The 26,455-nt window shown below is 44.9% G+C and overlaps 4 protein-coding genes across 4 annotated transcripts; all 4 read left to right on the forward strand.

Moving 5' to 3' along the window:
• Positions 1 to 1,359: 1,359 nt before the first annotated feature.
• On the forward strand, positions 1,360 to 2,035 carry EDB91DRAFT_1059708 (uncharacterized protein; the record flags this gene model as incomplete). Its single annotated transcript, XM_041314274.1, has 4 exons — positions 1,360 to 1,509; positions 1,545 to 1,673; positions 1,720 to 1,865; positions 1,918 to 2,035. Coding segments are annotated over 4 exons (543 nt in total), but the record flags the coding sequence as incomplete, so codon positions are not given.
• Positions 2,036 to 10,840: 8,805 nt separating this feature from the next.
• On the forward strand, positions 10,841 to 11,436 carry EDB91DRAFT_1158624 (uncharacterized protein). The gene is made up of 5 exons (XM_041319704.1): positions 10,841 to 11,003; positions 11,111 to 11,189; positions 11,243 to 11,266; positions 11,288 to 11,328; positions 11,386 to 11,436. The coding sequence occupies exons 1-5, from the start codon at positions 10,927 to 10,929 to the stop codon at positions 11,396 to 11,398; spliced, it is 234 nt and encodes a 77-aa protein (XP_041172852.1). The 5' UTR covers positions 10,841 to 10,926; the 3' UTR covers positions 11,399 to 11,436.
• A 5,151-nt stretch (positions 11,437 to 16,587) lies between these two features.
• Positions 16,588 to 17,180, forward strand: EDB91DRAFT_799849 (uncharacterized protein). The gene is made up of 2 exons (XM_041328439.1): positions 16,588 to 16,894; positions 16,950 to 17,180. Exons 1-2 carry the CDS (start codon positions 16,668 to 16,670, stop codon positions 17,104 to 17,106), a joined length of 384 nt encoding a protein of 127 aa, XP_041172853.1. The 5' UTR covers positions 16,588 to 16,667; the 3' UTR covers positions 17,107 to 17,180.
• Positions 17,181 to 18,353: 1,173 nt separating this feature from the next.
• On the forward strand, positions 18,354 to 18,895 carry EDB91DRAFT_1158649 (uncharacterized protein). Its single transcript, XM_041319705.1, has 3 exons — positions 18,354 to 18,642; positions 18,706 to 18,754; positions 18,832 to 18,895. Exons 1-3 carry the CDS (start codon positions 18,471 to 18,473, stop codon positions 18,851 to 18,853), a joined length of 243 nt encoding a protein of 80 aa, XP_041172854.1. The 5' UTR covers positions 18,354 to 18,470; the 3' UTR covers positions 18,854 to 18,895.
• Positions 18,896 to 26,455: the final 7,560 nt, after the last annotated feature.

Here is a 26,455-nt window from a genome sequence, read left to right on the forward strand (position 1 = left end):
TTTGAAACTCAGCTACTTTTCATTCCAGGATATATTCTACTATCGGTTACAGTCTATTCGTGATGAGCCTCCATTTCGTGAGTCACACTTTTGGGCATCGAAACGTGATGGCTTGTCACATGGTGTAACGGTATGTCACGAAATTCACTGCGAAAAAGCGTGACTCACGAACGACGGTCCATCACGAATAGATCGTAAGGGATAGTATATTTAGTGGAGTATGTTATGACCGCAATTTTGGCTTCCAAAAGCGGAAATTCACAAAACATATCCCATTTTGGTCACCTCCTCATGTCAGGCCTCCCCACATTATTCCCACACATCACATGTTCGCATTTTTCAGCCACACAGTGTGGGAATTACCCCACAACACCAAAAACATCGCCACATATGGTATACCCCACAATTATAATTATTCCCACACCCTCCCCAGCTCATTGCAGCTTCACCACCACACCACAATAGGTCCCCCTTTATATATAAGTAGTAGTTTGGCATATATGTGTATAATATAATATTATAGATCACTTTTTTGTTTGTTTGTATACCTGCTCCTCCTCCAGGGCCCTTTCAAAATAGCCTAGGGTGTAGAACAGTTTCGCATTTTTGCCCCTTTGATAGGGAGGTGTTTAATTATATCCAGGACATATTTAGGAGTGTATATGAAGAGATTCCCCCACTTGTTTGACCCCCTGAAGTGGCCTACATCAATAGATATAGCATATATACAGGAAAACACAAAATATGTTCCCATATATTTATTTCTAGGTGGATATACTTGAAAACTGTATACCCAGCATCTATTCAACAGTATGAACAATGTATCAGGATTCCAGGACCATAGGACAAGACCCTGTGGTGCAGTATACCTACCCTCTCCTGGTGGTGTACCCCCTGTGAAAAATTTTCCTGTAGGACCGGACCTTAATTGAGCTAGGGGGTCTATTTCTATGTATATTTGGAGTGGATCTATCATATAGCTGGTCCAGCACACAGATAGGATTCTGCTACAGGAACAAAAAACATAGAAAATCGCATTTTTGACACTTTTGATGTTTTTAAGTCCCTTACACTTGCATAAATGACCAGCCCTACATAGGGCACAAATGTGATATCTGATATACAGGGGGTATTTTGACTGATAAGAAGCCTACATCATAATCAAGCCTGTGATAAGTAATCTAATATCTGGGATACCTCCCATATATGTCCCTGATTATATATTCGAAGTTTTAGAGAGATCCATGAAGGATCGACTGAATGACAAGTAAAATGACATATGTGTGAAAAGTGGGAACTGACATCTTTTCACACAAAGTTACATTTATATATGGTACAGCTCAAATAACAGTCCCAAGAACCAAACAGAGCCTTAAAAGTGGCGAAACAGCGGCCTGTGGTGACCAGTGGCCAATGTTTTTATATTCTGGGTATGTTTATGATCCCGAACTTCCATGGCAGGGTCTATTGAAGAGCGAGATTCTCATCTGCATAAGTTCACTATTAGCGGTAAAATTTTCGTTTAATGCCATTTTCCTTGACAGGGTTTCAAACACGTCTTTACTTCTCCAAGCTCCGTGGAAAAAGAGCCAAAAGCTATGCACTCTGGTAATGCATACCTCCATGGCATGAAGTCTGTGACAAAAGGTTCTCTGGCCTACATTGCCACGCAGGTGCGTTAAAATTGGTTATGGTACCCCCTACTAATTGTTCCTCCAGGTTCGGTTTTCATTGAGCTCCTCCTCTGTATTTTCTTGCACGGACATGGTCACGGACTCGGAAAATTTTTATCATAGTATTCTTGACCTGTTAGAAGATCCGGATGAAAGCGAGGAAGTAGCTGACCTGATGACATGGTGGACACGGTTCGCAATATATTTCTTTATATTCGAGCTCGTATACATTAACACTTAACAGTCGAATTTTTCCTAACTCCTCCACTTCACAACAAACCATTAGCAAAAACAGCGTGCTATCCAAAATTCAGGAAAAACGTGCTGCCCTTCATGCATGGCTCGATGCTAGCGCTAATTAATTTGTTGTCTCATGATGTTTGATGCTGTTGTGTATGCCTCATAGTCAATAGATCACTAATGCAATTGATGAATGCTATCCATAAAGTGTAACACAGCATGATAAATTATTCTGTTAGAGTTTGTAGGTATCAACAACTTGCTATAGTGAGATTATCACACCCTGAAAAACTGTTATTGATGGTGTATTCTGCCATGAGAAGCGATCCTCGTAAGGGTATGTATGTTTGACAAGATATCAGCAGTTTGCTACAGTAAGTTAACTTGGTGTCTCATCTTGACATGCTGTCATTAGTTTCACCATCACAAGCCATCTGTGTAAGACTATGTAGATTTGACATATCATCAACACCTTGCTACAGCATGATAGCTCAGTGTCGTACATCAGCACATTGTCAGTGATGGCAGAAACTGCCATTGGAACCTACCTATCCAAAGCTAGATACATTTTGCAGAAACAGATCAGCTTGCTACAGCATGATAGCTCGGTGTCGCACATCAGCACATTGTCGGTGATGGCAGAAACTGCCATTGAAACCTGCCTATCCAAAGCTAGATACATTTTGCAGAAACAGATCAGCTTGCTACAGCATGATAGCTCGGTGTCGCACATCAGCACACTGTTGGTGATGGCAGAAACTGCCATTGAACCTGCATTGGAACCTACCTATCCAAAGCCAGACACATTTTGCAGAAACCCAAAAGTGTGTTAGTAGATCACACCTTGCTGCCATAGGTCCATCAGTATCATAGCTTTGGTAGATCCCACCAGTGTAGTCTGCCTATCTATTCCTTTATCATGACATCTGTAATTGTGATAATTATTTTTTATATTGTGCATTAGGTAAAGTTAGCTAAAACTCTGCCATTCTTCAGTCAAATGCCTGATGTTCTACATCTCTCCTTGTTCCTTGTCCTGATCGGTTTCCAACAATTACCTAATCGACTCTGCTGAGATTTGTACCGCGCTTCGCCTCTTGACCACCTCAGTATTGTTCTTACAACTCTACTGAGGTGTTTACTGTGTCCATCGTATTACACCGTCTTGTATTGACTTATGCACTAGCCTTTGTCTAGGTACAGAATAATAGTATTGTTCTTACCAGAGCCAGAATCGTGTCCAGCATCTAACCCGACATATGGTGATATCAAGGTGCGGTTGTGATATGAGCATGTCGAGTGCGTTTGCAGGATTGACTTGATCGATGGTGCTTCAGGAGGCATTGTGGATGAAGTGGTTTGTTGGGAAGAAAAACCAAAGTTGAATCATTTGCTCCAGAGTGGTAGAGATCATCTATCTTGCCATTGACAGGACCTGTACGTAGACTCAGTAAACCGACTCAGGAGTAGTTTCGCACATACTGCAGTCACTTTACCCTTGATACTAACAGCCAGCTGAGGATGAAAATTCCCTGTTCCAAACAGGCCAGCTGATGTGGGCCCATCAATGTACTGTTCTGTTAAATACAGGTGGGCCGACGTCAAGTGTTTATCTGATACCAACAGGTGGGCCCATAGTATGTGGTATAGGAAATAAGTGTACACTTTTCTATTGAATTTGGTAGATAGTGTGGTTGTTAGTATATGAAATATGTACCTGATACAAACAGGTGGGCCTATGGTATGCTGGTGTAGGGTGTAATAGATAAGCATAGATATTTCTATTGATTTTGGTTGATAGTGTATGGTAGGTAGTGTATGAAATATGTACCTGATACAAACAGGTGGGCCGGTCAAGGTGTGTTTGTGATACCAACAGGTGGGCCGAGTAGGTCAGGGATCTGATATATCAGATGGGCCAAGGATACTGGTCAGTCAATGGGGGTCAGTCGGTCAATGGGGGTCGGTCAATGGGGGTCGGTAGGTCAATTTGGTAGGTCAATGGGGGTAGGTTAATGGGGGTCAGTAGGTCATTGGGTCGGTCAGTCAATGGGGGTCGGTCGGTCAATGGGTTGGTAAGTCAATGGGTTGGTCGGTCAATGGGTCAGTCGGTCACAAAAACATTGGTTGAGATATGACTGAAGTCAAAAACATCGGTCAAGATATGGCTGAAATTGAAAAAATTGGCCGAGGTATGACTGAAATGGCTGAGGTATGACCGAAATCGAAAACATCAGTCAAGATATGGCCGAAATTGAAAACATTGGCCGAGACATGATTGAAATGGCCAAGATATGACTGAAGTCAAAAACATTGGTTGAGATATGGCTGAAATTGAACACATCGGCTGAGGCATGACTAAAATCAAAAACATTGGTCGGGATATGACTGAAGTCAAAAACATCGGTCAAGATATGGCCAAAATCCAAAACATTGGCCAAGACATGATTGAAATGGCTGAGATATGACTGAAGTCAAAAACATCGGTCGGGATATGACTGACCAAAATCCAAAACATTGGCCGAGGCATGACTGAAATGGCCGAGATATGACAAAAATCAAAAACATCGGTCGGGATATGGCCAAAATCAAAAACATTGGTCGTGATATGACTGAAATCAAAAATATCGGTCTAGATATGGCCGGGATTGAAAACATCGGCCGAGGTATGACTGAAATGGCCGAGATATGTCCAAAATCAAACACATCAGTCAAGATATGACTGAAATCAAAAAACATCGGTCAATATATGGCCAAAATCCAAAACATCGGCCGAGGCATGATTGAAACAGCCGAGATATGACCAAAATCAAAAAGATCGGTCGAGATATGGCCAAGATATGACTGAAATCCATTCCTAAGCTTATTTGGAGTGTATATATTATATAGCCAGCCCAGGACACACATAGGATCCTTCTACAGGAACACAATGATAGAAAATCGCATTTTTGGCATTTTTGATGTTTTTCAGCATCTTACCCTTGCACATCTGATCAACCCTGTTCATATATCATGAGAATAGTATATATACCTCCTTTCATGATGAAGATCAGTTCAAAATAGGTTGTTGGTTTGAGATACTGCATATGCTTGCTATTTCTACTGATAAGAGATCAATACCTTCAAATCATCAAAATTTAATAATCAGAAACTTGGAGTACATTCACAATATATTCAGTATCATATGTATAAATTTACAGAACAATCCAACAAGAATTGAATGCTGAGGAAGTGAAATAGATAAGAAATTGAGTGTGAGAAAGCTCAAGGACCCAAAACATCGAAAATGGTCAGTTGAGCAATAGTAGGGCTTTAATGCTAGGTCAACACACATTTACACTACATCCCTTCCACTCACCCCCTACCCTCAGGGCAGTAGGTAGTATGGGTTCCTTAGGTAGTTTATGGTCTATCCTACATATTTTTAATGAAATCTTCAACTTGAATTATATATAAATGTGACTTTGTGCAGTTGCCTACCTGTTGCAAAAACCAAAAGACCACTCCAGGATCAATTTCAACTGATCATTTTGGACCCAGTTGCCTTCAAATGGGTAGTACTCATCTAGGCGAACACCTTGGTGGTCTAATCTTCAACAATGGTTCAGATCTGAGAAAGTTATGAGCCATAATTCAGATTTCAGTCACATCTCAGCCAGCCGATGTCTTGCATTTATTTAGCTTATATCTCGGTCAGATGATAACCGATTGACATAATAAGACTATGGATATGACCGCCTTTACTGGGGCTACAACTGTTGTTAACAATGTGAAGCATAAAAACAACTTTCGGCCAGCCGATATTTTGGATCTCGGTCATACTACTTAGATCTTGACCGATGTTTCTGACTTCAGTCATGTCTCGGCTGATGTTTTTGATTTTGGTCATATCCCAACCGATGTTTTTGACTTCAGTCATATCTCGGCCATTTCAATCATGTCTCGGCCGATGTTTTGGATTTTTGTCATACTTGGGCCGTTTCAGTCATGCCTCGGCTGATGTTTTCAATCTCGGCCATATCTAGACCGATGTTTTTGATTTTTTTTCATACTTTGGCCATTTCAGTCATGCCTTGGCCGATGTTTTCAATCTCGGCCATATCTAGACCGATGTTTTTGATTTTTGTCATATCTCGGCCATTTCAGTCATGCCTTGGCCGATGTTTTGGATTTTGGCCATATCTTTACCAATGTTTTTGACTTCAGTCATATCCTGGCCGATGTTTTGGATTTCGGTCATATCCCGACCGATGTTTTTCATTTTTGTCATTATCTGTTGCCATCGGCCCATCTGATAGCATCAGGTATTCATTGCCATCGGCCCATTTGATGTTATCAGCTGCTATCGGCCAACCTGATTGCATCAGTCACCACATTCTATTGGCCCATCTGATAACATCGGGAATTTGTTGCCATCAGCCCATTTGATGGTATCAGCTCCTATTGGCCCACCTGATTACATCGGCCAACACATTCTCTCGGCCCACACAATAGTATCGGGAATTCATTGCCATCGGCTCATTTGATAGTATCAGCTCCTATTGGCCCACCTGATTGCATCAGCCAACACATGCTGTCAGCCCATCTGATTGCATCAGGCATTCACTTCCATCAGCCCACATGATGGCATCAGATATTCATTTTCATCGGTCAGCCCATACGATGGCTTCACACCCATCATCGGCCAACTGGTACATACAGCTGCTATATTCCACATCGGCCCAGCTGATAACATCACACACTCCACCATTTTTCCCTGGCCATCGGCCGACATGATAATATCAAGTATCACTACATATGGGCCCACCTGTTAAAATCGACTCCCATTGAGACCACTGGCCGAATGTTAGACACAGGAAAATATTTTCGGTTGGCCTGAGGTCCGCTGGCCTGTTTGGAACAGGGAATTTTCACCCTTGGCTGCCTGTTTTATACAGGGTATGTGACTGAATGGGCTCAGTTTCGAAATACAAAGGATTGAAGAAGGAGATCATGGTGGTGGGAGCCGGAAAAGTACTTATTACTGAGGCATTTTCACAGGGGTGTGGGAATTCGGTGCCTTCGGTTCTTGGACTTACTAAGTGACGTACTTTCAGGAATCAGAATAGGGATGTTCAAAGTTGGGCGCCCAACACCCAACACCCAATGCCCAACGCCCAACCTCATGACCAGAATGAGTATACCTAGAATAAATAGAAGTAAATACCGAGTAAAGTCACCCAAGCCTACATGATGAGATAAGCTACTTACCTAAACCTTGTCGCGCGAAGCGCCGAAACCTTCGCCAAACATCTCCCCCTAATCCTCAGCATTTCTAAACCTTTTCATACTTTTCTCGTACCTAAACCTCGCTGTTCCTAAACCTTTTCATACTCTTCTCTTACCTAAACCTCACCGTTCCTAGCCCTCACCACAACCTTGTCATATATTTGATTGTAGCAACATGTAGCTGCATGTTTTTTTTTCCCAATTTCATTGGAATTCCACAAGGAAAAATTATGTCTGAGCCTCAAAAACAACTCAAATAGTCTGCTGAAGGTTAGGAAAGGATTAGGAATAAAAAGTGAAAGGTCTCCTAAGGCACACAAAGGTTTAGGTACAAAAAAAAAGACTTTAAAAAGGTAGGGGTATGGAAAGGTTTAGGAACAGCGAGGTTTAGGTACGAGAAGAGTATGAAAAGGTTTAGAAATGCTGAGGATTAGGGGGAGATGTTTGGCGAAGGTTTCGGCGCTTCGCGCGACAAGGTTTAGGTAAGTAGCTTATCTCATCATGTAGGCTTGGGTGACTTTACTCGGTATTTACTTCTATTTATTCTAGGTATACTCATTCTGGTCACGAGGTTGGGTGTTGGGCATTGGGTGTTGGGCGTTGGGCGACCAACTTTGAACGTCCCTAATGTCACCCTCCTCCTGCCTTTTATCAGAACCCAAACGTGACCCGTTTCCCACCAAGTGACCTGACTGCATCGATAGCGAAGCCTGTAGTTTTATTCCCACATTTCAACCCGCCTCTTGTTGGCACGCGACAGCGTTTGTACTGGCACAGATCTGGGTTTTACCCTGCGTGGTTCGCGTGCATTTCAAGTCACGTATATCTTCTGATTCCCTTTATCTCTCACACCATTTCCAGTGAGTCGTTCCCTGGCAGAGAGCAGTTATAAGACAACCCAGCCTTCCACTCCAGGTCGCACACGAAAGCTCATAGCGGAGTACTAGAGCAACATTGGGTGGGCACTTCACATCGGTGCTTTTATCGTGTAGTACTTGACGTGTGCACTAATACCAAATGCCATGACGTGTAAGTCAGCATCGTGCACTGTGCTAACTTGACCATACCAGTCCACGGTCATGTGGGTTTCGCCTTCAGGACTGAGCAGTCTCGTCATTGAAAAAAGTGCTCTGCGCGTGTGTTATGACGATCTAATACATCGAGGGAGATCGTTGGTTCATTAACTCGGAAGGAGCGGGATTTACTCAGGCTCATTTTTCGGTAGGGTAAGAATCACCATCCTCTCCTGGTCGAGTACAATATCTCAAACATGGGCATTTGAAACCTTGTTCGTGGACCACCTCCACGAAAGGGAGGTAAGTTAAATCTGCACGTCTGACTCGAGACCTGTTATCGTAGGTTCCCGAATGACCTTGCCGACGCCACGCACCACAGCAGAGGGATTGAATTCGGTCATAATGTTTCGCTGAAAAAGCTCGTCAGAATTAATGTATCATAGAAGAGTCGTAGAAGAGCCTAAGTGATCAGCTTCTACAGTACAGAGTGGAACCAAGCTCGACCGACATAAGGCAATAGACAAGCGGAGCAGAACAAGTAGAGAATACAGTACAATGATGGAGGGTAGAAGAGCTATATATAACTAGATGAGATGATGAAAAATGTCAATGGTGTTCCAGAACGTTTCTTCCCTATAGTTGATTATTTTCGATAGAGATACAACCAATCCAGAGCCAGAACCGCGTCCAGCATCCAGCTCGACGTATGGTGATATCAAGGTGCGAGGTTCCAGTCGCCGCCGTGGTAGTGGAGACTGTAGGAATTGCAGCTGATGTCGTGGCTTGCTGTGATGAGGATGGTGGGGGTGTGCTCTGGGTTGCTCCGCCAGTAGGTTGCTGCATGACATGGATTTTGGGAGGTCGAGAGGAGCTGGCTGCTTTCTTCCCTCTTGCATGATATATCCTCTGCGTGAAAACGTGTCAGTGATAAAAAGAATAGAGGTAGAAAAAAGCGTACAGGCGCGCCTGGGGCGCACGGGACGTCAACTACTACCGGTAGCTCTCGCAACTGGATGTTCGATCCATCTTGTCTGGTTTGTCTGCCGGACGTGATGTTTTTAGCCCAGCTACGAGGGTGGGATCTGGGCGGGGTGTCGTGGTCGGTTGCTGCGCGTGAATTGGAGCGCCGGCGCCAGAGGGAAGGTAAGCGACCGAGGAGTGTGTGTTGATTTGGTGTTGTCGTGACACTTCGTCCTCGGGAGGTAGAGAACTAATAAGATAATGGTCAAAGGAGATCTTAGATTGGAGATGGAGATCACATACGTCGTCGAAAAACCCTGGGGGTCGTCGACTCGGACGAGTGCCTTCGATTTTCGAAGGCCGCGGTCGTGTAGCATTAGCCTAGTATGTAGATATTCAAGGCCGTGAAAAAGGTCAAGAGACACATAACATACATTAATGTCAAATGGCTTCTTGATTGTTTTTTGCGATGAATGAAGATATGAGAAAGGCTGTTGAAGAGACATGATGCAACATACCACCTGAAAGGATCACCCGTTGTCAGTGTGATTGAGGATGAAATGCACACAAGCTTACATTGTCTGATAGAAGGTGACCCAGGCCAGCTTCCTTGACAATAGCAGAGACATCCCATTTGTATATGTTGTTGTCATTGCAGCCAGTGAGGAGCAACCTTCCATCCACAGAAAAGGCTGCACACCTCACCATGTGTTCATGGTAGAAGGGTTGTCCGATGGGCTGATTGGTTTCTAAGTTCCATAGTCGCGCTGTCTTGTCAAATGATACGCTTGCGAGGATGCGTTCATTCGGAGACAGTGAAATAGCAGTGACAAAATGATTGTGTCCCTCCAGAACAGCAGTTTCGGTCCAGGTGGCGGTGTCAATTTTCCTGATTTGATAGCGTGGTGTGCCGGCGATATTGCGGTATGACCCGGCGATAAGTGTCTTTCCGTCCGAGATCCATGCCAGGCACCAAGTTCTGAAGTCGAATGTTTTGAGCAATTGCCCTGTGTTGGCATTCCAGACTTTCAGACGTTTCTCTATGCCCGAAACGCCCGTCGCAATATTGTACATCGGGTGAGTAGCAAACCGCCGACACATTGCGGCCTTCCGCGTCGGCCTTGATTGGTTCAAGGATCATCTTTCCGCTCTCGACGTCCCATACTCTGAATGTCCCAACCGTCGCACCCGCTCACCACTCGTCCTCCCATCTGGACTCCAGCACACAGACCACACTGTCTTTGTGTGCCCCGTCAATTTTTGATGACCTTGCCTGTGTCAATTTCCCACAATCTCACTGTACCATCCCCGCTCCCACTTGCTACTGTTTTGCCGTCCGGCGAAAGTGCTATGTCTGTCATTTGCTCACTTCGTTCGTCCGTCCAGTCCTTCCCGACCTGCATACCGCTCTCCAAGTCCCAGACTCGAAGTGTGCCGTCCAATGAACAGGTGATGATCCGCCGGTTATCGGGCAGCCGTAGGACGCCGAGGACCGAGCTGGTGTGTCCTTGCATCCTTTGGAGAGGCTTTGTCACTGATTTCTCTTGCTTTTCAGGGACTCGTGAAGACATGATATTGGTTCGGAAACTTCACCTAATAGGAGCGGGACAATTTCAGCTCTTGCCCACCAAACAAACGCCATCACTCACTCAGAGGTACTTGGTTTACACAGAACACACCCGCCCAGGACGAATGAAAGCTGAAAAGGAATGGACTTATTGTTTGATGCTCGCTAGAGCTAGAGGGAGGTTGCTGTTCAAGTCCTGTACATGTGCGTCTTCCTTGCTTTATCCTCTTGCGGCTTGCTGTGCCGATCAAGCGCACGACTCACGTTGTCTGACAACCAGTTTCTTCATCGAAATCGACATCTCAGCATCACATCTGGTAGTCTGCTATCAAGCGAGCCCGCATTTCTATCATTCTTCACCCACCCTTATCTCCATCGCCGGCAAGAAATATCTCTGAGACTCGGAGACGTCTATCCGACTCCATCGCGTTGTCTTCTATAGCACGTGTCTCGCAAATCATCTCAGCAAGCAGTTCCCGTATCTCTGCAAACGTCCCCGCTTGACAACCATTTGCCAGTATCGATACCTCAATGACTCGATCGTCAAGCAAGGGGCGCACTAGTACTACTTGTATTCTCGAACATGTTTTCTCGCGCGAATCAGGTATGTGCTCCGCATCATGAGCTCAGGCCATGTCTCACCATAGCATGAAGAAGACAGCCGTCAACTTTAGACTGCATACTGGACTTCAGGAACCTGTCAAGCGCTATCCTTATCCGAGGGTCTATGTGCTACTGAAGAAGACTCTTCCCCTTCCTCGCTTCTCCGCGCGGGGCGGCAGTGCCTTCTCCATGTGCGCAGACTTCCTCCTTTCCGAATCTGCGCCACAGATTAGATCATCACCGATTTACCGCTCTCGCTTCTCTCACATATCGGATGTGATTGTCCGATGTTGAGGCTAGGGGCTGTCGTTGCGATTGTGGTAACTATACTTACTAGAGCAGGCCTGCAGCCTCAACGTGCTGACTTCGAATGGTGATGTTTGCCACTTTCAACAGTGCCATCAAGCTACCGTGCGCTGACTCGCGTAAATTGCAGCTGATCAAGTTCTGAACACAGCCACGTGCAGTCTTCCTAGCTAGTACCACCGTTTGCCACGAACTATATCTAATTGTCTATCCGCACATTCGCGTCTCGTCGCAAATGCTATGGCCGACCCTACTTAAGCTATCAGGACTGAGCACTTAAAACGCTTACAACATTAACACTTGCAGCTTTCTCCTCAAGACATTCTTGCATTGGCATTGGCACCTCTACAAGACGGCCGCTTTAAGGCTTACCGTACCTGTCACACTCGACATGTCTGCCACATCGAGCTACTTGCAGAAACTCGTATACTACTAGTATACTACTCCATTGAAACACCTGAGCTCGTGCAGCAGGTGCGGGAACACCATGCTATCGATACGAATGAAAGGAACGACAAGGACACCTTCCATTTTGCAGTCTAGGTGCGTTGCTCATCCCGAGCTTCCACTAAGTAGCCAACCTAAATTCCGTGCAGGGTGAATCAGCTGTCAACGTCCCGAAGACGCACAGTTGTTAATTCGTACCTCGCCTTTGTAGGTATTTTCCACCCAGTTGCGATCCGAAACGGCTTCCGTCACCAGTCAAACCTCACACCTATCACACGGCTCCCGCAGTGGCACAGTGACCACGCACAGCAAGCCGGGCTTGACTGGCAGCGTGACACTAAGGAGCTCAACACCAACCCGTTCGATGTCGAGGTGCAATATTGCATCATGAAGGCCATCCGCTAGCAAGCAATCATGGAGAACTTGGAACACGTGCTCGACTACCGGCAGGTGTTTGGGTGAGTGACTGTGTTTCAGTGAGTAGTCCAATATTCCAGTGCAGAGATGGGTTCTTATAGACGTAAACTTGATAATGTCTCGTGGTATCAACATTGAACCTGGAGATCATCCAAATTACTGCAGGACGGGCGCGGATCAACGATGTGGTCGAAAAGCCTCTGCACACAACGAGTCTGTGCCAGGTGGAAATGCCACCAAGAGAGCACTATGGAGGTGAGCATTATTTCCACCCTCTCCGTTACACCTCAGCTACCTTATTGTAAGGATTTCCATACCTGTATCGTCGAAGTCTTATGCAGACACATGCTGTTCTATTTGTGAGGGAGTGCACACCTCTCTCGCCGGAGCACTTTGCTATGCAGCCACATCTCTGTTCTATTGTTCATGTTCCACCCACACATTGTCTTCGCTTGGTCGTACAAACACCATCAAGCAGGAATGCGCTACTCGGATCCTCAAGTATCTGTTCCTCTCGCGAATCAGGTACGTGTGCCGCATCTTGAACTCAGGACATGTCTCACCATAGCATAGGGGAAACAGCTTTGGCTCTCGACTGCTTACTTGACTTGAGGAGCTTGTCAAGTACCGTCCATGTCCGAGCAGCTCACATGCTGCTGAAGAAGATTCCGATGTTCGTTTTCCCTATGCTACCTTCTTCATGCGCAAAGAGTCTCTCCTGTCATAATCTGCGCCACCGCAGGTAACGGTCCCCATTCAGCTTCTCTTTCAGAAGCAAACCTTGGAGTTGTGGAACGCGCTAAAGACTGATGCCAACGAAATTTGCTTCTACGTTCTCGACAATAGGTAATTAAGAGGCCTCCAGTTCTGACGGATGGTATGTCTAGATGAGCTTCTCGCCTTCAATCTCCCAATAGTCCCAGATATTTGAAATGTCATCGCCATTGTCGCCAATTGTTGGTTTTGGCGCAGTATTTTAGCGGCTTTCATGAAACGAACATAGCTACCCTCCTTGCTGCAACCGAGCCACTTATGTTCCTCAAGACATGGGTAAGGTCACATTCTCAGCAGCACAGGGCATGTGGACGCCTATGAGCAAATTCTCAAGACAGGGGGCATCATAAGCCATGTTCCCGCTCAGTGCTTTCACTTGCTGGTATGTCCCTTTCGCTTTCGCCTCTGCGTACTCTCGGTGCAACTAACCTCAACTGTCCAACGCTTCCACTGCGCAATTTTGCTTATCAAGAGGAATATTGTGCTCGTCTGTAGGACATTGCAATTTTTTTTATCGGAGTGCCGTTGTCTTCGACTGAAGATCTTCCGGAGATGCCTGTTCCGCTCACGTAGAGTAGTGGACGATGTCATGATTCGAGACGAGTATTGCCAACATTATTAGACGGTTCTTACACTCGACGATCGTGACCTTGTCTACGCTTATGCTTCTTCATAACGGCTATCGGCAGTATTTTCAATCAACCATGATGGTACTGGCTGAATTCTGCGCTCATCAGTGCGTGCATTTGATTGTTTATTTAATCGGCGAAACCAGATTCCAGCCCGTCAGATCTTATAATGACAATACGAGACGAGACTGTTTCATCGAGTTTCAAGAGAGATACGAATCGCGCTGCTCGCTGTGAGTTTCTACAGCAAGCAAATTTGTGTTGTGTGCCCATCTCTTCACACTGTTGCATTTTGCCTATTCCGCCATCACTCGTTAACGTTTTTCATCATCCGCATTTCCTCTCCTTTAATTCCCTTTTCTTTACCTACATCCACTTTACATTTTCCTCAATTACTGCCCTTTCTTCCTATTTTCACCGCATTTTCACCGTATTTTCACCGCCTTTTCGTACTTTACCATTGGACAATGTGATGCCATTTGCTCTATTATGACTACTGTTTTTGCCGGTTAATGCCTGGTAAGTGACTTTTCAAGAGCAGCAAAGTAGAATTAAGAGCGCGAGTGGCCTTTTTCTCAAAATTTTCTGCTGTGTCTTCATGTCATCTGAACGGTTCTGCAAACCCGGTCCAACCCCGAAAAATAAGAATAAATAGACATTCAGAACCGAAAATAGATCTGACATTTTACTGATGTACTGACGTGACATACTCGGTGATGGTATATGTCAAGCTGACACGGTCGTGATGCGGCGCTGAAAAACATTAACGCGGCACAGACGAACCGTGACGGCAGCATAGGTGATGATACAGCGTGGATCGGGCTTGACATGGTACTGACGTGGCACGGGTGAGACTTGAAGCTTGACGCAGCATGGATGGGGCTTGACAATGACAAGGTGAGGAAGACGAGGCTTGGCCCCGGACTGACACAGCCCGAATAACACTTCATGCAGCATCTGAAAACTGGCAACAGACCACCTTTAGAGACAGTACAGGAGGTGTGCTACAATCCTGTGCTCAAGCTGTATGAACGCAGAGTCCGTGCGGCGTGCCTGACAAGCGTTGTAAATGCCGCGTCATTTCCACCAGGCGTCAAGACTGATATCCACGCTGCACGAGAATGCCCGCAGTAGCCTTCTCAAGTTGGAACATGTGAGCAAGGATCAAATATATTTCCTGTAATATAGATTCTTCCTATCGCCATGAAGTTCTGCCATAACAATATAGAAGCAAGCCGTCTTGCAATCATCTCCATCAGATTCATTTGATCACATATCACACTCACAAACAATGCGTTTCTGCTTCGTCTTCGCCATTGTTGCTGCTTTGGCAGCGTCAATATCTGCCAGTCCCGTTGACAGCCGCACTGACACTGACAGCAGCAGTCATAATTGTCCCAAATATTGTCACTGGTCAAACTGCTGCGCTGGTCAGACATGCGTGGCGGAACCCACCTTTGAGAGTGACAATATCGAAATAGGTGTGAGTGGTTTGCGTCCTGGATTTAACCACACGACTCACCGGAGTGGTAGGTGACCTATACATGTAAATCTGTGTGAGTGGCATGTTGCGAAAGTGAACTACAGTGAGTCGTGTTTCTGGTTTCGCATTGGTGCAGGATGGTTGATGGCACGACGCGTGACTTACTAGTGGTTTCTTGCCGAGTTGATCAATCTGCTTGCTTCTGGACAAATTTCACTGCCGCTCGAGTATTGGAGATCTTGGAATGGAGGAAATCTCAAATACTTGAATACATAGTATGTGACCGAAAAACTTGCAACGGAGTTTTGTAGTCTCGTTGTAAGCTTGAACATAGAAGCCTTTGATGACATCGCGACTCTTCCTCCCGTCATAGGCGCTGCTTACTGGGCCTCGTGGGTGCATTTTTGGTCTGGACCGAGCCGCTGGGGTTTATCACAACCCCATTAGATGGTGGATCGTTGCCTAATTGCGAAAGCTCAAGATCCAGCAATAGCACTTGTGACTTGTAGGAGTATGTCATGACTCGGATCCAATAGAACTGCTAGCTTCGATATCCTCGAGAGCATCTAGACGTGAAAGAAGTGGATAGATATAGCAGAGACTTATTTTGTATCGCTCTGAGACAGAATGGAGAGACAATCGACACCGACGAGGGAGACGTTAAGAACGTGACCTGGAGTTCCCATATACCCATGCGATGGCAAGGAGTGCAGAACTTGCTGAGAATAAGGAAATAATTTATCTCATCCAATCTGAAATCTTGATAGTGCCTGCTTCCAGTCCGCCCGAGGTTAAATTGAATGTCCATCGTTATGTAGCCCTGACGAGAGTCGAGACACTGGCATCCGTGCCTAAGAACCATCTTAGGCATGCATGTCGCCGGAGTACACAGCTATACGTGCTGCTACTAAGAATCCACGGAGTTGGTATACCAGGAGGAAGTGGTGTTGATTCTGGTTCTAACTTCTCTCGTGGCCGCACGGGAATACCCGCGGTAGCTTGGACTCTAGATCGTGAGGATGGACTTACATAAATAATGGAGTGCCAGAACAACAGTCTTACCTCCATCCTAGTCACTTGTCGATGCCCCATTGGAGAATATACTTTGGATAATAGAAACTAGTGCTGGTGCCAGTCTTATTCTCAATATTAGCGCCATCCTCTTGTTCAACAAGGACCCACAAACGCGATGTTCCCAACTCCCTGTTCCCAGTTCCACACAGTCAGTGTCCAGCTCCCAGACATCCTCTCTTCGTGTACTCCCTTTGAATTACTAACGCGCAAATGGCAGTCACTGCAGGTCCGTTTCTCAAGTGCCCCAGGCATGACTGCGCCGTAGGATTAGTACGCCTCGAATGGAGAGGACTCAAAGTTGGACTGTGGACTGCTTTGTGTTATCCTGGAGCGGATTGTAAATTGTCGGGGTTGGGGTTGACTGCGAATTTTTTGAGCTTGTTGGTGTATGAGCAGGAGCAGGATAGTGCTGGGGATGAAAAGCAAGTTTTTGATCTGTGAGTCGTCGAATTGTCTGCGGTGGTTGACCTGGTTGACACGATGGGTTGAAAGATATCTGACAGGCTCAGGCCACGTCGCCTATAAAAGCCCGGCGTGGTACATATGTTTTCATCGATCTATGCGCGCATATCACGATACAAGGCAGTGTTTGCTGGATTGCATCTGCATCCCGGATCTCGAAGCAGGGACGTGTCCGGATTTAGGATGATGTTTCACTTGATAGAGTATGCGGAGGGATTGAACCTCCCGGAGCGTGCATCGTCGCACCCATACTGAAGCAGCTAACAGACCAGGCGTGTAATATCATTGCATGGTCGGAGGTACGTATGAAACTACATTGCATACTGAAGTCTATTCTAGGATGGTCTATTTTGTGCAAAAGGCGTAACAGCAATTTCACGTCCCAATATCGTCTCCGTCCTCGTGAAAGAACGGAATCGTTCCTTTGCGATTGCATTCGCATATGTGGGCACGCTTGTAAAGCAGAGCGCGGAGGCGTTCCTTTCTTCTGAGCGTTTCTTCGCTGCGCGGATCCTGCAATGAACGATGATAGAGACGGTATGTGAGGGGGTTAAGAAATTGTATTGCGGGCACTGTGAATTGGCAGTATGAGACGGAGAGGTATTTGGGGAGTTAGGGCGTTTGGATGGGTGTTTGTGCCTGTCTTTGATTGATGTATGCACTGCTAGATGTTTTTTTTCGATTGGTAAATGATTGGACGATCTGAATATGCGGCGTTCTGGGACTTTGTGGTTCATATGAGTTCGACAGTCGGAGTACGATTGATAGATAAGTACGTACTGTAACCATTTGACTCGGTTAACCCCTGATCAAGTTCGTGAGGACCGGAGTGCACAACTTGTTGAGTGAACGGGTTTCCAAGGGAAAGGAATTGCGTCTGGAACCGAGACCGTTATAGTAGTGCATTCCATTTGGACTTGAAGTATGACATGACATTCCAATGGTGATTAACGAGTGGAGTAGGTTCCGTCGGGCGGAACTCTCGACCTTTCCTACAATATGCATCTCCGTCACTCAGGCTCTGTTTATTTCTACAGTTTGTTCGTCCGCCGACCGTCAACTTATTCTACTAGCTAGTAGGTTTTGCCTAGATTCTTGCTGGCATGTGAGCAAAACGTTTGAGTCCTGCCCACAACACAATTTTCAGCGTGTGAATGTGAGCCGTCTTCAGCGCCTCCCCCCCTCAGAAATATTCTCACTGATAAATCTCGTGTAACCTCGCACACATAATGTGCTATGCCTGTCAGTGCATGCAGTGATCTCGAACAAGACTCTTACCGTATCGGAGGCGATAAGGGGGTTTGGTAATTAGTACTAGTACTAGTAGTCACGTCGCGAACTAAGTTACGGTTGGACCGTCCATATAACCGTGCGTGAACTAAGTTCACAAGATCTTAGGAACACGCGAGGAAGGATATTTTCCGTAAGATAAGTTCTTCTCCCATCGTCATGGAGTTCTGCCAGCACAATACTATTCAGCACATAAAAGCAAGCCGTCTGCCTACCATCCCCTTCAGATTTATTTGATCACATATCGCATCATCACAAAGGATGCGTTTCTCCTTCGTCCTCGCCGTCGTTGCTGCTGTGATAGCGTCAATATCTGCCAGTCCCGTTGACAGCCGCAGTGACGCTGAGAGCAGTGGTCCTTATTGTCCCAGTTATTGCACGTGGTTAACCTGCTGCCTTGGCTTCAAATGCGAGTGGGTAGCCATATTTAATGACCAGGTTGAAGAGGTCGGAGTGAGTATGAGTAGTTTGCATCCTGGATTTAACCACATGACTCACTGGCGTGGTAGAAGGTGCAGGTATGTTTACCTGACAAGCACAGTGAACTACAGTGAACTACAGTGAGTCGCGTTTCTGGTTTCGCATTGGTGCAGGATGGTTGATGGCACGACGCGTGACTTACTAGCGGTTTCTTGCCGAGTTGATCAATCTGCTTGCTTCTGAACAAATTTCACTGCCGCTCGAGCAATAGAAATCTTGGAATAGAGAAAATTTCAAATACTTGGATACATAGCTCAAGATCCAGAAATAGCATTTGTGACTTGTGGCCCGTAGTGCTGCCGTGGTCCGGTTCGGTCCGGTTCAGAGGGTCCTGGACGAGAACCAAGAACCGAACCATGGTCCGGTTCTACAAAACCTTCGAACCCAGAACCGGACCACAGAGAACCGTTCTCTGTGGTCCAGTTCGGTTTTTTTCTGGTCCGAACTCGAACCGAACCCGAAAATTTTCAGTAAGGAGTGCGAAAAAAAACATTTACAGAGTCTCTGGAGCTTCAGCAGAAGATCTTATCCATCCCAGGATGTTCTGCACCATCCCCATTGATGATGTGGACGGTTTTCAGTTCCAAGCGCTATCATTTACAGAATTCTGTTTAGGTTCACGATCGCACGAGCCGTGAAGGTCTCTCGTGATTTGCAGATGGATCAATTAATGCAGCGTCTGGTACGAGGGTGAGTCCCATTCCATAAGCAGTATCCTTAGCACACTCACCAATTATTCAGTGGTGGTCTTGTCTTCTTCGTTTTGATGGGTGAATATGAGTATTTCATCCACCCATCAGCACGCTAAACAGCACACAGCCTCGGCCACATTTTCTGTAGTTAGTGCTCGTTTAACCACAGATCCTGTCGTAAGTTACCCATATTTCTCTTCGCTTATGTGGGACCAGGCTAGGACGCGGTTGAGGATGGATACGTAGCGGAGCTCAAGTTTGGTGGAAGGCTGGAGTGAGGTGTTTTGTCACCTGATGTTGGGGGTTGGATATATCACTTTGGGCTATAGGCCTAAAATAGGGATACATCTTTTGTGGTAATTATCCACGGACCACCATCCAGATTGATATATCCACAGGGTGAATCACATTTTCGCAATTTTGGCTTCCAAAAGCAGAAATTCTCTTGTTTTATCATGTTCCCTCATGTCAGGCCTGTGCACATTATTCCCACACTCCGCATTTTCGCATTTTCAGCCACCTGCTGTGGGAATTACCCCACAACACCCAAAACATCGTCCATTTTGGGAATCTCCACAATATCAATTATTCCTACACCCTTCCCACTTCACTGTAGTTTCACCACCACACCACAATAGCTCCTTCTATATATATGAGTAGTAGGTTGGTATATATGTACATAATATGATATAATAGACCGCTTTTTTGTCTATCTATGTGCCTGGTCCTCCTCTAGGGACCATTCAACATAGGATAGGATAAAGAACACGTTTATGAGTATATATGAATAGATTCCCATCTTTATTTGACCCCCTGAAGCGCCCTACATCAATAGCTACAGTGTATGTATAACAAAACACAAAACAGGTTCGCATTTTTTGGTTTCTAGCTATATGGACTTGAACAAATTGTCCCTAACATCTATTCAGTAGTAGGAATAATGTATCAGGAGTTCAGGACCACAGGAAAAGATCTTAATGTGTAGTGCATCCCTCCTCTGCTGGTGGTTTGCCTCCTGTGAATTTTTTTGGTGGAGGACCGGACCTCAATTGAGGTAGGGGGTCTATTATTATGTATATTTAGAGTAGATGTATCATATAGCTAGCCCAGGACACACATAGGATCTTTCTACAGGAACAAAAACATAGAAAATCGCATTTTTGACATTTTTGATATGTTTCAGTATCTTACCCTTGCATATCTAGTCAACCCTGTTCATATATCATCAGTAGTACATTCAAATATGTGTCTCATGTTAAGGATCAGCTAGATATAGGGTGAAAATGTGAGATATAATGTAAAGAGGTAATTCTACTGATTAGAAGCCTATATGACAGTAAAGCCTGTGATAAGTGATCAGAGACCTGGGATACATCTCATATATGTCCCTCATGATATGACTAAAATTCTAGAAAGATCCATGAATGATTGACTGAATGACAGGCAAAATGACATGTGTATGAAAAGTGACAATTGACATTTTTTATACAAAGTCACATTCATATCTGATACTGCTTGAAAATTTCATTAAAAATATATAGGATGGATAGTAAGCTATACAAGAAACATATGCTACAGACTGCCCTGAGGATAGAGGTGGGTGGAAGGGATGTAGTGTAAATCTAAGTTCATCAAGCATAAAAGTCCAACAACTCCTGAACTGACCATTTTCAATGTTTTAGGTCTTTGAAGTTTCCCACACTCAATTTCTTATCTATTTCACTTCCTCAGCACTCAATCCTTCTTAGATTGTTCTATAATTCTAGGGATATGATACTGAATGTTTTTAAAATGTACTCCAAGTTTCTGATCATTAAAGTTCGATGTTTTGAAGGTATAGGCCCCTTATCAGTAGAAATAGCAAGTATATACACTGGCTCAAACCTCTGGCCTATTCTAAGCTGATCCTGGTTCTCAAAAGCAAGTATTTATGATATTATGTTCATATATGAACAGGTTGGACCAGAGATGCAGAAGTAAGATACTCAAACATATCAAAAATGTCAAAAATGCGATTTTCTATGTTTTGTTCCTGTAGAAGGATCCTATGTGTGTCATGGGCTTGCTATATGATACATCTACTCTAAATATACATAATAATAGACCCCCTACCTCAATTGAGGTCCGGTCCTCCACCAAAAAAATTCACAGGAGGTAAACCACCAGCAGAGGAGGGATGCACTACACATTAAGATCTTTTCCTGTGGTCCTGAACTCCTGATACATTATTCCTACTACTGAATAGATGTTAGGGACAATTTGTTCAAGTCCATATAGCTAGAAACCAAAAAATGCGAACCTGTTTTGTGTTTTGTTATATATACACTGTACCTATTGATGTAGGGCGCTTCAGGGGGTCAAAAAAAGATGGGGATATATTCATATATACTCATAAACATGTTCTGTGTACCCTAGAACACTTCCCTGCCAAAGGGGCAAAAATGCGAAACTATTCTGTATCCTACCATACAGTGGCTCAAAAAAGTGTCTCGATGTTTGCACATATTCATATAATTGCATCATTGTGAGCCAGGGTGTAGGGATATAATATGGCTATAGGGACATGTCTGAATCCGTCGTATCCAGGCTTGAATCTGAGATATGCAGCGTGGGAAAGTGATGTCATGGAGCGGAGATATGGCTATTCTAGTTTAGTGACTCATTGAGACACTTATTTGACTTTATATCAAAATCATAGAATTAGACCACCTACACATGATGTGATCAATGACACATGTCTTAGAATATCATATGGGATGTGAAAGTATAAAAATAATAAAAATAAAGCCAAACATCAACCTTTTTTGGCATCTTTTATCACTGACTACACAAAATCAATTCAACACTCTTTCTACACAATTCAACCAAATTTTTATAGAATATCTCACATTATACTTGTGTCCACTAAAGTATTATAAATAAAACTTACTGTAGACACTATACAAGCCATCAGAAGTTCATTGGTGATCACCATTCTATGCTTTGTACCTCTACTATTTAGTATGCTATTTGCTTAAACAGTACTGACAAGCCTGCAAATGCTGCTCAAGTGACAAAAAGACTGTATAATATCTAGAAGCAGCTTATTACATCGTAGACACCATGTTGTGACTTGGGGGTAAGTGATATCAATGCTAGAATTATGTAAAAACATCCCTTTCTTATTTAGCACTATAGAAGTAAGAGTAAACACTGCTATGTATCACTAGTGCTGTACTATGAATAGCTGAACAAAAATTATACTATTAGCAGATAGAACTGGAATTAATAATCTGAGGCCAAATGGATGGCAATAGTGAAGCTTATAATCTCCTCTTCTGTAGTGCTAGAAAAGAAAGGAATGTTTTTGCCTAATTCTAGCATTGATATCACTTACCCCCAAGTCACAACATGGTGTCTACGATGTAATAAGCTGCTTCTAGATATTATACAGTCTTTTTGTCACTTGAGCAGCATTTGCAGGCTTGTCAGTACTGTTTAAGCAAATAGCATACTAAATAGTAGAGGTACAAAGCATAGAATGGTGATCGCCAATGAACTTCTGATGGCTTGTATAGTGTCTACAGTAAGTTTTATTTATAATACTTTAGTGGACACAAGTATAATGTGAGATATTCTATAAAAATTTGGTTGAATTGTGTAGAAAGAGTGTTGAATTGATTTTGTGTAGTCAGTGATAAAAGATGCCAAAAAAGGTTGATGTTTGGCTTTATTTTTATTATTTTTATACTTTCACATCCCATATGATATTCTAAGACATGTGTCATTGATCACATCATGTGTAGGTGGTCTAATTCTATGATTTTGATATAAAGTCAAATAAGTGTCTCAATGAGTCACTAAACTAGAATAGCCATATCTCCGCTCCATGACATCACTTTCCCACGCTGCATATCTCAGATTCAAGCCTGGATACGACGGATTCAGACATGTCCCTATAGCCATATTATATTCCTACACCCTGGCTCACAATGATGCAATTATATGAATATGTGCAAACATCGAGACACTTTTTTGAGCCACTGTATGTTCAAAGTACCCTGGAGGAGCAGTGTGCACATAAATAGACAAAAAAAGCGGTCTAATATATTATATTATGTACATATATACCAACCTACTACTTATATATACAGAAGGAGCTATTGTGGTGTGGTGGTGAAGCTGCAGTGAAGTGGGAAGGGTGTGGGAATAATTGATATTGTGGAGATTCCCAAAATGGACGATGTTTTGGGTGTTGTGGGGTAATTCCCACAGCAGGTGGTTGAAAATGCGAAAATGCGGAGTGTGGGAATAATGTGCACAGGCCTGACATGAGGGAACATGATAAAACAAGAGAATTTCTGCTTTTGGAAGCCAAAATTGCGAAAATGTGATTCACCCTTGGATATATCAATCTGGATGGTGGATAACTACCACAAAAGATGTATCCCTATTTTAGGACTATAGTCCTACTTTGATGTATCAATATGACATTATGGGCTGGTTTTGTGGGGTGTCCGGGATCTGTCACAGACTCTTATTTGGCCATGTCTCAGGTGTTACAATTAAAGACGACTGGTGCCACTGATGGATAAGGAAGTACATTGTGGATGAGAAGTAAGAGGTGTTTGCAACCATAATTTTTCGGCCAATGAAAATGTAAGTGTATGATGCTGAGGGTGATAGAGTGATGTTGCAAGTGGTGATCAAAATGATCCCATGGCTCAGCGGTATGCAGTGTCATGGTAGTCAGGATAGTAGATTGATCAATCACCATATAGATCAGCACATGTGAGCGTAGCAACAGGGCATGTATTCACCAGCCCAATGCAATACATCCATTGAAAGTTCAATCAAGCAAAATGTATGCCTTCATTGTGAAGCTAGCACACAGTGGATGCCATCCACGCTCCATTGCTGCTTGATATTGAATCTTTATCCTCATCTGAACAGTGAAGTCTGGTCACTGAATGAACCTTTTTTTATTTTATTTTAATTTTAATTTTTTCCTATTTCTGTCCCATTGAGAGATATACTCTATGCAGGACAATACAATCTAGTCTAAAGGGACCCCCAGTGTCCCTAATGCGTCTCGGAGTGCACAAATGCTCTGGTGTAGGGTGTGCCCCACCAGTCCGCTGTTCCCGCCGGCCGTTTAGACGTGCCACCCACTAAGATGAGATGACTTTGTAGGTGTGTGTGTGTGATTATTTCTATCGTATGGACATCAGAATGCGTACTCAGTCGCATGGTGCGATCTAGTACAGGAATCTAGAAGGATTGCAGATGTGTTTCATAGGAGAGTAGAGAGAGGGCCGCGCGTGTGCGCCATCAGTCCTGTCCGGTCCATCTGACTGATACCGCTTGGTGTTGAGGGGGTTGAGATTCCATGTATGCGAGTGTGGGTCGAGAGAGATGTGGTTGTACATGGATTATGTGCTGGCATTGAACATGTCAGGTTGGGAATACAGATCTGTGGGACAACAACTGATTTAGCCTGGATGTGTGTGGGGCAAGGTTACTTCACCGAAGGTCGAGCAAAGTCGTCCAGTAGCATTGACAAAGTGAATGAGGTGGAGGGTGGCGTCCGGGTCGGTCAGAAGGTATGGGAGGGAGGATGCCTTATGGCTGAGTGAGCACGTGAGAGCGTGCCGTGCACAACGATATTGCGGGCAGGTCAGGAGGTAGTGTGGGACAGTCTCTTTGACTCCCGGGCAGTGCTGACAGTGTGGCGATGGCGATTTTCCTATACGGTGCAGGTGTTTGCGCAGAGGAGCATGGTGGGTGCGCAGAGCTATGTATAGACCGGTGAGTCGCTTGGGAAATTTCGCGGTGAGCTTTACAAAGGAGTTGCGCAATAATTGGGGGTCTATGTGATGAGCGCGAGCGTAGCAGGGTGATTTGCGCCAGATTCTCCCCCAGCGGGCATGTGTTTCTTTACTGTGCACCTCTTTTGAGCGCAGAGATGCTGAGCGGGAGTGTTCTATGCCGTAGGTAGTTGAGGAGCTGTGGTCGTGGGCTATTATTGTGGTATCCCTCTGCTGCCTTCTTCGTGTGCTTGTCGGCCTCCTCATTTCCATGAACGTCCGAGTGACCTGGTACCCAATGTACTGTGATGTCAAAGTCGGCGTGATCCTTGGCGATATTCTTCATCATCCTGCAAAAACGATCTGCTAAATATGAGCCCGGTCTAGTGTAGAAGCCCTCACCGGATTGGATAGCCGCTTGATTATCGACCGAGATGGAGATCGGGAATGTCAGATCCTGTTCGGTTGCGATCAGCCTTGCTGCTAGGGTTAGACCGACGGCTTCCGCCTCGTAGACCGTGTGTTCCTTTTCTGTTCCCAAGTGGTAGCGTAATGTTCGAGGTCGTCTCCCTGCTCGGAACAGAACTGCGGCTGCTCCAATCTTCCCCTGGTGGCCTGATCCATCGCTATATACTTGGATGGTGTCGGTGAGTTGGACGTGCTCTTCTATGGCCTGTGCCTTGGTGGGCGCTATGTGAGTTCTGTGAGGGTTGGAGCTGGAGGGGGGGTCTGCGCGCTGGGATAAGTGTTTCGATTTCTTCGGGGACAATCGCAAAATGGCAGGTGAGGGCGAGGGAGAGACGTGCAGTGGGATGCTACATAGCACTTGGCTGCTCGGTGGACTAGCTTGTGTAGAGGGTGGGTGACAGGGTGAGTGGATAGTCTGACGATGGCCCGGTGGCAGGCGTTTTGTAGGAGTAGAGGTACGGGAAGTAGGTTGGCATGGGTCTCTAGTACGTCTGTGGCTGTGGTCCTCATGGCGCCTGTGATGGCTAGTGCTACGATGCGTTGGACTGAGGTCAGACATTTGGCTACCCCGATCGAGCCTCTTTGCAGAGTGTCGGAACTGTCGCAGAGGTGGGGGTGAACCATAAGTCCGCTGAGTATAGCATCTTGGGAACGGCAACTGCATGGTACAGTTGATGCATCAGGCGTAGTGGAGTCCTTTGGCTGTCGAGGATAGCCTGCGCAACTGAAACACGTATGTGGTGCCCTTCGTGATGGCATTATTGACTTGGTCGTTCCAATGTAGTTCTTGGTCGACTATGACCCCTAGGAAGCGATGGGA

This window comes from Suillus paluster, assembly GCF_016628075.1.
Source record: "Suillus paluster strain FC165 chromosome Unknown EDB91scaffold_74, whole genome shotgun sequence".
NCBI classification, from domain to species: domain Eukaryota; kingdom Fungi; phylum Basidiomycota; class Agaricomycetes; order Boletales; family Suillaceae; genus Suillus; species Suillus paluster.